The following is a 15,265-nucleotide window of genomic DNA, read 5'->3' on the forward strand; positions in this document are numbered from 1 at the left end:
TGTATAATATATATAATACTATAGGCAGACATATATGGACAGTGATATAATGTATTGATATGTGAGGGCATAAACAGTGCAGGTAAGTGTATGTGAAGCTGTGGTAGTAAGTGGGAGCCAGTAGCCAGTGAGTCAGTCCATGCCGCTGTTCTGATGATAAGTGAATTTGGAGTAGATCCAGTGTGGGTGGTAGGCCAGCCTCTCAAGGCACTTTGTGGTGGTCAGGATGAGTACAGCAGGGTGGAAGTCATTAAGGCTCACTGCAATTGAGTGTTTGGGCACCAGCATGGTGGAGGTGGTCTTAAAGGACGTGGTGACAGCTGTTTGGACCAGCAACAGGTTGGTGATGTTGGCCAGGATCTCAGTCAGCTGTCCAGCACAGACTCTTAGTGTGTCTAGAGATATCATTAGGCTGTGAAGTTGATCTGGGAAGAGGCATTAAAGGTTGGTAAAGAGGTGTTGCCTTGACACATCCCAGGGGTCAGAGTCGTCAGTCCTTAGCTTGTGGCTGTGCTTGGCCCTCTTGGCGCCCCTCTCCAGAATAACCCTGGATGAACTGTAGGCCTGTGCACCACCTGATCTGGCTACACTTTAACAATTCTTGCTTTAGCTTTCACACCTTTGATGAGTGCTGTGGGGAGTAATATATAATTTTCTCTGTATTATATTATGAAGACGGCAGGAACAATTTGGTCATTGTATACATATTACAAACGGAAATTCTACAGAAATAATGAACCATAATATTTCCTTAAACATTGTAGCTTTGACCTTTTCCCCTGACATCTATGATTCGGACCATTCGGACCTTGGAAAAGTGGATGGTGTTTCTTCTGTACAGGTGCCACTATTGGGTGACTGATGCCTTCAGGTGTTATTTCAAATAATGTACTTAGACTTCCAGAATTTAGACCAGAATATTTGGACAATCATATAATCTACTACATTATATGCTACATTAGAGTTGAGAAGGTGAAGATTTCCAGTTTTTAAATTATAGAGTTATAGTTTCTTAAGAACTGCTAATTGTTTGTTGGGGGAGCATTTTGAACTTTGGGGAAGGGGTGGAAAAGTAAGCAAGTGTATGGATTTGTTGATAGGCCTGGAAGTGTGCTGGCCACCTGCTAACCCAGAACTCGATGTAAAGTTTTCCACATTAGACCAAATCAATAAAAGGTAACTCTGACTGTGTGACTTAAATTAGTGACTATCTGAGCAGATCACATACAGATTTACACCAGTGGCTCCAAGAATCAATGAAAAGCTTCAGGAATAAGCAGTCCACAAAATTAAGATACAACATGGAAAGCAGATCATGTGTCAGTCTTCACTTCAGAGCCTGTGGCAATCTTGTGGGCACTTGGGTGGCTGGAGGAAGTCAGACCAGGAAAAGATAATTGTATGCTCTACTGCACTATGGAACGGTAAGCAAAGTGGAGCCAGACCAGATCCAATAGTAGAAATTTGATTCTGGTAAATCAAGTATCTAAGTTGGGGAACACTGTTCCCGCTCATGTAAGGGTAGACTTTAAGGGAAAGAAAAGCTGAGTCGCCAGTAGGAAGGAATTAGATTTTGAGGCACTGAATGGAAAGTTCAAGTGCAAGAGCTTAATACAACAAACATCAGCAATGATACAGCAAAAAGAAGGGGGCAGGCAGGTTTTATTTTTCAGGCTACAGCCAACACTGAAACACATGACAAATACAAGAATTGGCCGGAGGAATGGGACAATGTGGTAATAACTAGGCTGAGACGGGGTCACTGTGCACTGAAGCATGGGGTGTTAGTGGTCACTGGACCAAAAATGCATCTTTCTATGAGGAGGGACAGAAACTGTGAATCATGCTGCACCAGTTATCACATAACATCGGGGGGATTTGGAGTTACAGATCATTTAATGAAATCAAAACCCATTGCAAAACATTATGAAATACATAAATAATACACTGAATTAGACTCATGGATCACACAGGGTTAAAATGCAGCAAATGTGCATACTGGGGAAAAGGAACAGTGACAGTGAACAGTGTGGGAATTGTAGAGTTTATTAGAAGAAGAGTAGTATAGAATAGATACTTTAAAAATGCCTCGAGGGGAATTCTTTTTTTTTCACTCAGGTTTTTACATGAGTCGGCAGCCACATAGCGACACCCTGGTGGAATCTGGAGGTTCGGTACTTGTTCAAGGGCATCTTGCCAGTGCCCAGGAGGTGAACTGGCACCTCTCGAGCTACCCTCCATACTTTGGTCCATGCCTACCTCCGGTTCCCAAGCCAAATCAGACTGAGCTACTGCTGCCCATAAGTGGAGGTTTGGTCTACATGACTGTAAAGCAGCGGTGTCCAAACTTTTTGAGAGGACGAGATTTGACAATGTGAAAAAGCCATACTAACATTTTAAAAATGACCAATAAAGGTACATACAAATGCACTGTTCTGTAACAATTCTGTTTTCATTATCATACTTATCTTTGTAGTGTACAATGTAACCAAATCTAAGCCAATCGGGTGTGAACAAATCTAAAAACCAGTTCTTCCTTTCTTTCACATCTGGAGTCAGATAACAAAGAATAAATTGTACAGATTACGTTAAACTTGCATGAAGTTACAAATCTTAAGATGTTCATTCTAAACATGCTTATTATGAGTAATGCCAAGTCTGTTTAACATTTGGAATTAAAAAGTATCACTATTGCTCTGTCTTTAACAAGATCAGTCAGAAAGTAATATTTTTGTCACATCTACATATATAACTTATGTCCTTAAAGGTTTAGTGCATTCAAATGCTTCATTATGTCAACAGGAGAATGAAATCTGACCGCGGACCGCACTTTGGACATCCTTGCTGTAAAGCAATAAGCAGTAGAAGAAAATAATTGCATTGCAGAGTCAGGTCACCACTTTTTATTTGACACAATATTGTTGGGTAATAAAACAAAAAGCAAAATAATAAGGATTAGCTTCCATTATGTTAAATACTCTTGTACAGTAGGTGGAAGTGTGCATCTTAAAGTTTCTTCGGTGGAAGAAGAAGAAGAAGAACGGAGTTCTACAAATGACCTGTAGGGGGCAGCAGTGTGCCGCACGCCCTACTGCAAAATATCCGAAGAAGAAGAAGAAGCAGCAGCAGCACGCACATTGACATCGGCGGGACATAAAATATCACAGAAAGGTGAAATATTGCGTTCTCACTTTTCACACCAAACTAATCAGCACGCAGACATATTTTGTTGTTATGAATGAAGACGTGTGATGACGCGCGCGGCTCTGAGATTTGCTTTTGTAGCTGACATGCTACACGCAGCGACGTTAGCTGTTAGCTCCGCTTCGAGTTAAGACGAGTAGCTTCATTTGTTTCAGTCTCAGTGAGTGTGTTTGTCTTTCTCACGGTTATAAACAAAGCCGCACGATGTTAAAGAGGTTAGCAACCCAGCTGTGATGTTTCTTTAAAGTAATGTGCATGCCTCCATCAACGCTTAGCCGCTAGCTGCTAACTAGCCGGTTTGAATGAGTCTATTGTTTACGCGTGGGTTGTCTCTGCCGGGTCACAGCGGCCGGCGATTATTTGTTACAGCTCACCCCATTTACCACGTCCGTCGTACAAGACCGTACAGGCTGGCTAATGTGAGCTTTCATGTTGGGGTTATTTATTTTTCTGCCATTCACAGGCTGCGGCCTGCTAACCATGCTAATCATTGAACCTGACTGCGAGCGTGGCTGATCCCAGCTGGCTGTGTTTGGTTTCATTGTAGCATACAGCTGATATCAATTAGGAATCAGTGATAATCTAATAATTATAATATCACGTGGCCTTCATCTCTAATACGAGCTTGAAAAGTTGTGAGAATTAAAAAAAAAAAAAACTTCCTATTCATACAGATGGCTGAGACCGACGTTGACAATGAACTTCTGGACTATGAGGAGGACGAGGAGCCCCAAGGAGCCCCTGAGAGTGGGACCCCAGCGAACAAGAAGGAGGTGAAGGGGTCCTACGTGTCAATCCACAGCTCCGGCTTCAGAGACTTTCTCCTCAAACCAGAGCTGCTCCGCGCCATTGTTGACTGCGGTTTTGAGCATCCCTCAGAAGGTTCATAGTTTGTCCTACAACTCCACATGAAGTCCTGTTGTCTCTTCTGGAAAATTTCATTCACTCATAATTGCTTTTTGTTTTTGTTTTTTTAGTACAACATGAGTGTATTCCCCAAGCTATCCTGGGCATGGACATCCTCTGCCAGGCCAAGTCTGGTATGGGAAAGACAGCAGTGTTTGTTCTGGCCACTCTCCAGCAGATTGAACCTGTGGATGGTCAGGTAAGTCTGTCATTATGTTTTTGCTTGTCCTTGACACTAAAGAGTACAAAATTGTCTCCTATATTTTTACAACTCTACAGTTAGGGGAGTCTTCCCCATAAGATGCCGGATGTCCATTCTGTGCTTCAAGACACCTGATTTTAATTTTACATTTTGAATCTTGTCAAAGAGAGCGCATGAGCATGCATTTCTTCTTCTGGGTTTGAAGACATGTAGCTTACTAAGGTGTGTACTGGAAAGGAATGGCCTATTCACCTGGTTAAACAGAAACAGCAGCTGAAGTCATTGCCAAGTTCTTTGTCTGCATCATTGTGTGGAGAACGCTCCGGACAGGCCTGTCTTACAATAACAGAGTCTAAGTGTCATTAAGAAGCTTGTTGATATGGAGTATGCATGACACTTTAGTATTTATAGTAAAAGAGTAATCCAATACTCTGGCACTGAAATACTTCTGAAATATTAGTTGAAAGTCCACAAGGTCCTGAGAACAAGTTAGCCAGCATTACCTAAGCTCAAAATCCACTACGAAGAATTATTAAACCGTGATGTCCTCTTTGTATGCCAGGTCTCTGTTCTCGTAATGTGCCACACACGAGAGTTGGCTTTCCAGATCAGCAAAGAGTACGAGCGCTTCTCCAAGTACATGCCCACTGTCAAGGTGTCGGTATTCTTCGGTGGCCTGGCCATCAAAAAGGACGAGGAAGTCCTGAAGAAGAACTGCCCCCACATCGTTGTAGGAACTCCAGGACGTACTCTGGCCCTCATCCACGGCAAATCCCTCAGCTTGAAGAACATTAAACACTTTGTGCTCGACGAATGTGATAAGATGCTGGAGCAGCTGGGTGAGTAGCATTCGCCCTTTTTTTTATAATATGAAAGATATATTTCACTGTGTCATCCCTCAAGAAATGACTAGCTTCTTGTTTTATCTGACAGATATGAGGCGTGACGTCCAGGAAATCTTCAGGCTGACACCACATGAGAAGCAGGTTATGATGTTCAGTGCCACGCTAAGCAAGGAGATCCGCCCTGTCTGCAGGAAGTTCATGCAAGATGTGAGTTATCAAGATTCACTGATCTTTCAAAATAATCCTGCTGCGTTTCATTCAGCAACATGTCCTCTAGTTTGGTGTGTTTATAGAGCAGAGATGAAAGGAGCTGCAAGCTGAGATTGTCTTTTACAACCTGAATTTAATCCCATAAAAATGAAATCTTTAAGTAAATAGTCACATCCCAGTGATGCACTTTTCATTAATAGTCTTTCTCCAACATAAATATTGATGCTTTTGTCTGATTGGTCAAAGACATGTTAAACATGCTGATAATTCAAGTAGCAATGTCTTCTAGCTGTTTAGCATAAACTTTGGTTTTAATATGTGCTCTTTTATGTATGTGTTACTATGAATAGTAGTTACGGTCAGATAGAGAAGTGGGCTTGTGACTGGAAGGATGCAGATTCTATCCTGGGAAAGGGCAACAATTACTTCTCCCTCATGAGACCACCACTGAGATGCTTTTAAACTTTGAGCTTTTCAGTCTTTGGTTGGTCTTATGGCTTCTTTTTAAAAGGAGACTGGCTCTTGGTGTCTCCCTGCATAGAAAGGTTAAAAAATGTCTGTAGCGCTTTGCTGACTGAGGTTATGGATGAATATCTCTTAATTGATTAATAGATTGCATCTATTATTCAATGTTCAGCCATTGAATTCATTAAGATTTCCTCGGTTATTCTAGTTGTGTGTAATCAACAACAAGTGACAGGTTTAGGCCGTTCGGCTTGTTGCAAAGTCCCTCTTAGCTTTGCCCACTTGTGGCTGCTCGTGTCATAAGTGGCCATATCAGAGGGATAAAGTGATCCTCCTCGGCAGATTTGGCTTGGTCAGGACAGTCAGTCCTCCTGGCTCTGCTGCAGTCCAGGAGAACAGGTTCAGTGAACCACCATGCACAGTTAATTTGTCAGAGCTTGGCGCAAGTTTGGAAAATTGCATGAAGATGGAGACTCCTATCAGAAAAAGTAACCTTAGGGAACTTCTTTGACAAAGTGTTTTTGTTCTCATCACATTGCTCATTATATTAATCAATGTTTTGCTCCCCTCTGTTGCTCGGTAGCCCATGGAGGTGTTTGTGGACGACGAGACCAAGCTGACACTCCATGGCTTGCAGCAGTATTACTGCAAGTTGAAGGACAGCGAGAAGAACCGGAAGCTCTTTGACCTGCTCGACGTGCTCGAGTTCAACCAGGTACAGCTGACCCAGATCCTGATACAGGACTAGCTACTTACATTATTATATATATTCTCATACACTTTGTGAAAGGCTTAATATTCAGCCTGTTTCTTTTGTTTCCTGTTAGGTGGTGATCTTTGTTAAGTCAGTGCATCGCTGTGTGGCTCTGTCCCAGCTGCTGGTGGAGCAGAATTTCCCTGCGATCGCCATCCACAGGGGCATGGCACAGGAGGAGCGGTAGGTGCCGCTACTTTATTTCCCTTTCTGAATCCAGTCACTTTGAATCCTGCAGTAGCTTTCCTACTCTTCCTGTGCTGTCATTTGTTTTAGGTCAGGTCACTACTTTTAAATATTAACACTAAAATAAGCAGCAAGGAATAAACAACCAGATTTGTGTGGAAAATCAGATGCTCAGCTGCCGTTTATATGCTTAGTCGTCCCGACTTAAGAATATTATCTCACTCATTTCTCTTCCTGTTTCTGCCACCCAGGTTATCCCGGTACCAGCAGTTTAAAGACTTCCAGCGGCGGATCCTGGTTGCAACCAACCTGTTTGGCCGAGGCATGGACATCGAGCGAGTCAACATCGTCTTCAACTATGACATGCCAGAGGATTCTGATACATACCTTCACAGAGTCAGTCCATATATAATATCATTTTATATTGTCAGAGATTTGTTTTCACTTTGTAAAACAAAGAGCATGCCACATTGATTGCTGTCTTATCAAATTTAAATTTCATTTATTAGGTTGTATTTTGTCAATATTTAATAAACATGGAATTGCCTGTTTTTAATCCCTAACATCCTTCTCTGTGCCTCAGGTGGCCCGTGCTGGCAGGTTTGGGACCAAAGGCCTGGCTGTCACCTTTGTGTCAGACGAGACTGACGCTAAGACCCTGAATGATGTCCAAGACCGCTTTGAGGTCAACGTAGCAGAGCTACCAGACGAGATTGACATCTCCTCCTACAGTAAGTTCTTTTGTTGTTCACAGAAGGTCTCATTAGATGATGCCCACTTTCAATAACCACGTCTATGTACACAAGAATATTTTGGGTGACCCCATTTATGTGGATTCAAATCTCTTTACTCTCCTCTTGTTACTGGTAAGGAAACATTGAAGCAGACGGCCTCAAATCGAATGTGTTAGTCCTAAACTGTTTGGATAACTCTGTGGGGCTTGAAGCCACAGAAACTGGCAGCAGCTTCCAGAAGTTGAAGTCCTGTGCAGTGTTTAAAGACCTGGTACACATTGACTAAGGAGGCTGGTTCTGGTTTCAAAAGATTTAGACACAAAAGCGTGTTAGTACATAAATGCAGTGGTCTGTGACATCCAGTTTTGTAATTTTCTGTAATCTCACATCTTTAAAACTTTGTTTTTCTCTTTGCAGTTGAACAGTCCAGATGAGTCTGAAGTGTTTTTCCAGTGAAGATTGTGGGTGACTCGTGGTGTTGCTGTATTGGTGGAGGAAAAAAAACAAACCATTTATTTTAAAGTCTTCTCTCACCATAAATGTTGGCAAGTTTATGATAAAGCTTTTTTTTTTTATTCTGTCTTTGCAGGGTGCTTGTTTTAATGTTTTCCTTGTTAAAACCATGGATATATTGTTTGGGTTGAAGAAATAAAAGTTTTTATACCTTATTTAATGGTTTTGATTTTAATTTTGCACATTTCTAAACATTTGAATATGTCGGATGTGTGATTGCCTCTAGGGCTCATTATACCAACTTCCTGGTTGGTTGTTATTAAACACAGCAGTATCATAATACAAACTTTGTTGCATTTTGACTGCAGTTAATTATCCTCACAAGCAGAGGGCACTATCATCACATAGTTTTACCAAACAGTTGTCTACTCTGGCTGCCAAGTTTGAAACTTTACAAGTTGACTTGAAATAAAACCTTGCATGAAACTTGAGCACAGCAGCCACTTTTATCACATGGATGAACCAACAAACTTATGACAGCTACACTGTAGTGTCTTCATCCATAGAAGTGTATAAATGTGACAATATTACAAACTTGGATCCGGAAAGAAATGAAATATTTACAGAAAAACTGATCCAAAATAAGTTCCCAAGTACAGGTTTGTGTAAGACATTTCTCTAAACTGCATGTAATGCCCAATAAAGAAATCCGTTGGCATTGGTCCAGTCCTTGCTGAACGCTTGTCGGTTCCAGATAGCGTTCCTTATCATTTAACAGTCTGTGACTTGCGTGTGAACAGTGTCATTCATCACTGTGTAAATGCACATTTAGATGGCTTATCGTGTCAGCATGCCAAAAAGAAAAGTATGTCCATAACGTGCCAATGTTATATATTTTGAATAAAAAGTCCACATTTTGCTTTGTACTTAAGTTTTCAACATAAAGCTGCAAAAGTTACTCTTTTGCTTGTCACAGAGTAGTCACAGTGCATTATGGGATATGGAGTCATCCACCATCAGTATGTGCAGCTATTGTTGCAGGTGAAGTGATCCTTGTGCACTGCTGTCATAGTTAGAAAGTTTCAGTGCTAAACAAAGTGCTTTGTTGCTCTTGAAAGTGTCCCTCCTCCTGGGCTGATCTGAAGGTCTCAAAAAAAAAAGAAAGAAAAAAAAAATCCCCACACCTGAACCAGCAATCAGTCCAGAATAGAGGAAGTCCAAGGGCTTCTTCAGGGCTCTAATTTAGGTCCCACGTCTGTTTGAACAGGATGAGGCAAGTGTACAATCCACTCTGGTCACACAATAATATTACAATAAGGGTTGCCTTTATGGTTGTGAACCGAGGCGGCCCTTCCTGCCTGCAGTTTGGCAGTCAGGTGGGTGCCTTTGGTCTTCATTCACTTGGAGCCAGATGAGAAAAATGCCCCCTTGTCTTGAAATGTCTTCTTTCAGCAAGAAAGTTGACCTCAGTACATTAAAACAAAAAAAATCCTCATTATTAGTCTATGAACTTGTGTGTATCTCCGTACATCCAGTGCTGTGGAGGGAGGGCCACTTCATTGAGGTGGCCGCAGTCGTCGCTGCATTTACATGACTGGATGAACATGGCTGACCTCTGGAAACGCTCGCCATCTGGACAGACAAAGGTCAGTGGTACGGTGCGCGTGCGGCGTGGTGTGCAGCACCGTCCATCCGTACACACACCGCAGTAGTTGGGCCGGTAGAGGCGCACGCTCACACATTCTCCGTAGGACAGGCGGATGGGCTCCGGGGCTTTTTGGGCTGGCGTGCACTTCTTCCCTTTCTGTGTTTGGATGGTAAAAGCAAAGAGATGAATGTCATGGTCTGTGTTCTTCCTAATTGGCCTCAGGAGCAAAATTCACCAAAATCTAATAAACTTTGACTTTTATCTGCCCTGTCCTTTTACATAACAGCAGACTAAAAACTAAAAATTCACCAGCTTCACATTAAGGAGGGCCACATTTCAACTGTTTTGCTAAACCAGGGATTGAGAGAGGTGTTACTTTTAGAGAGAGAAGGATTAATTTTAGATTTTAGTGATTAATTTTAAGATTAACATGAAAGGACACTCCAATGTTAAATAAATGTTTAAACACCTATGATCTTTTTTGGCACCAGAGATTTGAACTCAGACCAGAGAAAAGAGCTCCCAGTGTGTGTCCCCAACATGGAGGATTAATATAGACACACCACTTCCCTGGACTCTGAGTACACAGACGGGGCCTAGCTATGGACAGTTGCTTGGCAGGAATGCCGGGGGTGGGGGACTATATTTAAAAAGGCGCCTGCCTGCCACCAAAACACCACTGAGTAAATCAGCACTGCCCAGTTCCCACTGGATGCAGAGCTTCCCGAAAGTACCGCTAAGATAATCTCTGTTCTTAAGCTCGGGATAAAGATGGCTTTACACTAAGAGCATATTTACCCAGGGCCAGAACATCTAATTTTTCATTCTTTGCAGCATAGATTTGACGTTTTCAGCCTCTGCTCTTTAGTTTTAAGTGGGGAACAAAGAACAAAGAAGCAGGTATTGTTTTCCGTGCGTGCTCAGACATGGACAGATAACAGGTGAAATAAGTCCTTATTGATAAGTGTTATCACAAGGCGTTTTGGTTTCACTCTGTGACAGATATGCTGTGATAAGACGTTATGGATATTCAGCCTATGCTCTACATCTGTCTGTCTCCTTCAGTCTACTTCACCTTGGTGGGGGCTGTTAGGCCGGTGCATGGCCGTATGGTACAGATTCTTGTCTCTCTCTCAAGCTTGCACTGTGGGTTCTTGTTGGTGATACGAGAGGAAACGCCCATCCCACAGCTGCGAGAGCACTGGGACCAGTCAGTGGTCTGGACTGGACACTTCTCCTTCAGGTAGTTCCATACTGAGGCACATCAGAGGCATGGAGAAGGGTGGAAGGCAGATGGAAAAGAAAAATAATAGACAATAATTAGACCAGTGGTTCCCAACTTGGAGGTCAGGACTTTTTCAAGGGGTCACAAGACAAATCTGAGGGGTCGCAGCTACAAAAGCAGAAAAAAGCATGCTGAAGCATGAACTGAATTGAATTATTGTATGCAGTACTCTGAGAAGGAATCATTCATTAATTGAAATGGTCACAACTTATGGACAAGCACCTATATTGGGGGTCACAGATAAACTTTTTTGGCTTTTGTTAAAACAAACCTCTGTCTGAGAACCACCAAATTGGATTATATAACGTGATTTTGCAGATTTTAGCATGTTTTCATTTCATTTCATTTCTTAAAGTTACAAACAACCAAACTCAGTGCAAATAAAACACAGTTTCTCTGTGATCTATCTTCGGATCATCAGCTTCCTTCTGACAAGCAATACGGAAATATCTGCTGTCTTACCACAACTTGTATTTTGCTGTACAACCCTGTGTTGTAGAATGATAAATAAATGAACCTTGTACCTTGTACTTGTACCTTGATAAAAAAAAAATAAAAGTTCCCCTCTGAGTATCTGTTTCTCTCACCAGGTAGGTGTTTGTAGCCATGTTCACTCTCCCAGCCGCTTGACCGGACCTCTGCAAGCTCATTGGTCAGCTCATTTTCAGGCTGGTTTGGGACAGGATGGTGCTGAGGCGTGGGCAGGTGTTGTTGTGGAGGTACCTGTGATAAGAGATAAGATGAGACAGTGCCATTTGCTGAAGATTCCTTTGTGCCTCGGTCATGTCTATCTTTTGTGTGTTTTTCCACAGTGTTATTCAGACTGTGGCACCCTAATTATCAAAGGGTTACTTCAGGTCAAATGTTCAGAGGAGAAGCATGTTACTCTTCTGTACCTACATAAATCGTGTCATGATTTAAAGCACTTGTTGAACAATTTCTAGTAAGTCTCTGTAAGCATGTAAATTCTTATCTATCATAAAAAAAAAACAGATTACTAATGATTTTTCAAATCTTTACTGTGATTATTCACAAAACTTCCATACCATTTATTCAGAGACGGCTCTCGTTTTGTTTGTTGTTTGACTGTCACGAGTTCAATGACTTGCTGCTCAAAAATAAAACTGAATTATCCAAAAGAAAATAAGTTTCTCCTCAGTCTCCTGACATATCAGTTAGAGTCTCCTGACATCAATGCTTCTTGTGCTTGCCAGCTTGTCTGTAGAACTTCTAAATGTGTCTGCTTTTCTTTGTTTTATGTGATAATAAACTTGATTTATTTTGCATTAAAGTCAGAAAAAAGCAATCTGATTTCATCATATTGGGCATATTTCTAAAATAAATAAAATTAATTTTAAAAATGTCTATAAATATGTATATATATTTAATTTTTTTTTCTTGTTTTATTGTGTAGATTTTACTCTTCCATCCCAAAGACCTTTGTTTTCTATATCGAGAATACCAGCAGCAGGTAATACATTGCACCATCACCATTTGATATATACCAGCAGCAGGTAATACATTGCACCATCACCATTTGATATTATCATTTGATATCATTTCTGCCAATTGTGTCCCTTACTAAGAGAGTTCTTTATTATTCCATGCAAAAACAAACCTGATGCTTAGGTGGTAGCCGCCAGGTGCCCTTATGGCAGTCCACACTGAAACAGCACTGTCCGGGTATCCTGACCAGCCGTGGGTAGGGGCATGATGGGGATGCTGGTGGCAGCTTGTTGTTACACAGAGGAGCACAGCCAACAGCACCATCGATGCAGGTACATTGGTGTTTACAGCCCGCTCGGAAACTCTCGCCGTTCTGGTAGATCCTGCCGTTGTATTCGCATGTGCGCCCCTCTGATTTTGCTGAAAGACACATTTTTTTATAAATTAAATGATAATTTATTGTGGTGAGATGTACTGTCAGGTTGTCAAATAAACAACCGGGCTGTTGTAGGTATGTCAATGATGCATCTTTCCACAGGACATGCTTTAAAGTCTACAGGGACCAATGATTGTGCTTCCACTTACAGGGGGGTATGTTAATAACACTTCACACACAAATGATTTCATTTCAACAGCAAAAATTATCCCTATTGAGCCAAGTCTTTCCTGACTTAACCAAAACACACAATGACTTCAGTTCAAAACCACACAGGGGACCACCAAGATAGAAAGATCAGTGGAAATAAGGAGACAGGAAGTGTCAGACTCCTTGTCTCCAAAGCATGAAGAACCAGCTATTCATAGTTTGTGGGGCAGCACTGGCATGGTGCAGATGGACAGTGTATTTTTATCTTTGAAACCCCCTGTTGCTGCCATAAAATATCTCTTACTCATTAAAATACCTCCTGTCTTGTTCACGGATGTGCAAGGTTGCATGTTGTTTAATCACTAAGCTCTGATGGCTTTGGCTTTATAGAAAAGAGGGTCAGTAAACATCAGTTTCTTTGACATCTTTTGTACAAGTATTTTAACCTTTCGACTTTCATAGCACATTCACCATATTTATTTTAAATATACTTTTTCCATGCGTGTTAATACTACACCCCCTTTAGGATCCTTTCCCTTCCTTTTCTAAGTGAAATTCCTTCCATCCCAACATACATTGTTCCCTCCTCTCTCACCTCGACAGATGCCCCAGGCCATGGTCACATCGTTGCCATAATTACACTCCAGCCCTTTGTGGTGGTCACAAGGCCTCATGGAGCTGCAGTCTTGGTTTAGCTGTGCAGCGCACACTTTGCAGCACCCACATCCATCTGGCACAGTGCTAACTCCTGGAGGGCAAACCAGGGGCACTTTGGGGCACTCACACACTGCTGGGCAGCTAGCAGTCACCTGGAGGGAGATCACATCATCAGTCAAGACGCAAATGATCGGAGTCGGGTAACATTTTCTTTGCCTATGAAAAGAAATCTCAAACAACATCAGAGATATTTGTTGGCTTTGGTACATATTTTTCTGTACTCTGTATGATCTCTTATGATCTCCAAGGTTTGTGAATTTGTCCACTGGCAAAGCACCGTGCTCCACTGTAAGTCAAGTCACTGCTGGACAGTCAGCCCTGAGTGTCTAGACAGCTCAGAGTTTGTACCCAGTCCCCTGCTGTCTCATGATTTGAGTCATTGCTCGGCACTAGAGCCAACTTGTTCCAGTTTATGGGAATCAACATGTCACTGTGCTTCAAAAAAAAAAGAAAGAAAAAAAAGAATAGAGAGCAAGAGAGAGAGAGAGAGAGAGACATGAGTAGACATGCTGATTACCAGAAAGGATAACAAACTTTATTGGAGTGATAACTACACTTAAACTCCATTTACCAAACTTTGTATTAGATCCACCCTTTAAGGTCACTGACAGAAAGTCATACTCTGATGTTGGTTTTATATGAAAAATAAGTCTTTGAAGATGAAACACGTCGGAAAGCTTTTGTACATAATAATTGTGTTTACACCAGGGGATGTTTATGCTGTTTATCCCCTGCAGGTCAAAGTTTAGTCACACTTTGCACACTTTGACTCGCCTGATTACATTATCCATGACAGACTACACATTAAACTAATCCTAATCTTTAAATACAATCAGATTTTTTTTTTTTTTTTTTTTTTTTTTATCGTTTGCAGCTACACAGAGTTTGTGTCAGGAAAGAAACATCTTACCTGTGTGGTGACGGCTGTTGTCAGTACAGTCAGGTAGATCAGAAATGTCATGACTAGTCTGTAATAAAATACAAATAAAAACAAAATAATATCTTCAAGCTACAATCTGAACGATTGTTAGTCTAAATTAGTTTCACACTGAGTTTGAGTCGGTTTTCAGACCGTAGTCCTTGTTGATCTACCGGGATAAGTGTCTAAACTCACATTTATACCCGCTGGTGAGCCCCAGGGAGACCCCGCCCCTCTTCATACTTCTAACCAATCAACGCACAGGCAACAACCTAGACATTCCAAAGGGGCGTGACCACAGGGATAGTTTGCTGATTGGTGGGCGTGTTTTGGAATGAATGCAACCATTCATAAAAATCGCAGGGTCGCTCTGTATTTATTTTATGGGTTAAAAATTAAAATGTAACAGCCGCTTTCAAGTCACACTTAGGCACATTCCTGCCTTTGTGGCTGCCACTCTCCTAACACTAAGTAAATATATTCAGCTGGGCCAGACAGCATGGTAAGATTAATAAGACCTCCACCTCTGGGAAAAAAAAATAATAAAAGAGGGGGGTGAGGAATTCCCTCTGTTTTTCCAGACCTATGTATGTGCCAGAACAGAAAATTAAAGTGGAGTTTATTAAGCAAATAGCAACATAATAGCAGCTGTCAGACAGTGAACACACCCCTCTTTGTGTGTGCCCACCATAATCTGAGAAAATG

The 15,265-nt window shown here is 41.6% G+C and overlaps 2 protein-coding genes across 2 annotated transcripts; one reads left to right on the forward strand and one right to left on the reverse strand.

Annotated features, from left to right (window-relative positions):
• Positions 1-3,032: 3,032 nt before the first annotated feature.
• On the forward strand, positions 3,033-8,010 carry LOC104926536 (ATP-dependent RNA helicase DDX39A). The gene is made up of 10 exons (XM_019261669.2): positions 3,033-3,171; positions 3,879-4,086; positions 4,182-4,309; positions 4,875-5,151; positions 5,246-5,364; positions 6,416-6,547; positions 6,660-6,769; positions 7,024-7,168; positions 7,356-7,503; positions 7,924-8,010. The coding sequence occupies exons 2-10, from the start codon at positions 3,879-3,881 to the stop codon at positions 7,938-7,940; spliced, it is 1,284 nt and encodes a 427-aa protein (XP_019117214.1). The 5' UTR covers positions 3,033-3,171; the 3' UTR covers positions 7,941-8,010.
• A 150-nt stretch (positions 8,011-8,160) lies between these two features.
• On the reverse strand, positions 8,161-14,863 carry LOC104926538 (protein CYR61). The gene is made up of 6 exons (XM_010740413.3): positions 14,552-14,863; positions 13,520-13,733; positions 12,511-12,758; positions 11,480-11,615; positions 10,683-10,861; positions 8,161-9,763 (listed from the first exon to the last, which is right to left on the reverse strand). The coding sequence occupies exons 1-6, from the start codon at positions 14,600-14,602 to the stop codon at positions 9,458-9,460; spliced, it is 1,134 nt and encodes a 377-aa protein (XP_010738715.2). The 5' UTR covers positions 14,603-14,863; the 3' UTR covers positions 8,161-9,457.
• Between the last annotated feature and the right edge of the window lie 402 nt (positions 14,864-15,265).

This window comes from Larimichthys crocea, chromosome X, assembly GCF_000972845.2.
Source record: "Larimichthys crocea isolate SSNF chromosome X, L_crocea_2.0, whole genome shotgun sequence".
In the NCBI taxonomy this organism is placed as follows: domain Eukaryota; kingdom Metazoa; phylum Chordata; class Actinopteri; family Sciaenidae; genus Larimichthys; species Larimichthys crocea.

Bases quoted from the DNA above. Each gene is read 5' to 3' on its own strand.
- LOC104926536 (XM_019261669.2), top strand. From the start codon at position 3,879: ATGGCTGAGACCGACGTTGACAATGAACTTCTGGACTATGAGGAGGAC. The intron at 5,152-5,245 runs GTGAGTAGCATT...TTTATCTGACAG, and splicing joins TAAGATGCTGGAGCAGCTGG to ATATGAGGCGTGACGTCCAG. The intron at 6,770-7,023 runs GTAGGTGCCGCT...TCTGCCACCCAG, and splicing joins GGCATGGCACAGGAGGAGCG to GTTATCCCGGTACCAGCAGT.
- LOC104926538 (XM_010740413.3), bottom strand. From the start codon at position 14,602: ATGACATTTCTGATCTACCTGACTGTACTGACAACAGCCGTCACCACA. The intron at 12,759-13,519 runs GTGAGAGAGGAG...TGTGTCTTTCAG, and splicing joins GGCCTGGGGCATCTGTCGAG to CAAAATCAGAGGGGCGCACA. The intron at 10,862-11,479 runs GTGAGAGAAACA...GATGTGCCTCAG, and splicing joins TGGCTACAAACACCTACCTG to TATGGAACTACCTGAAGGAG.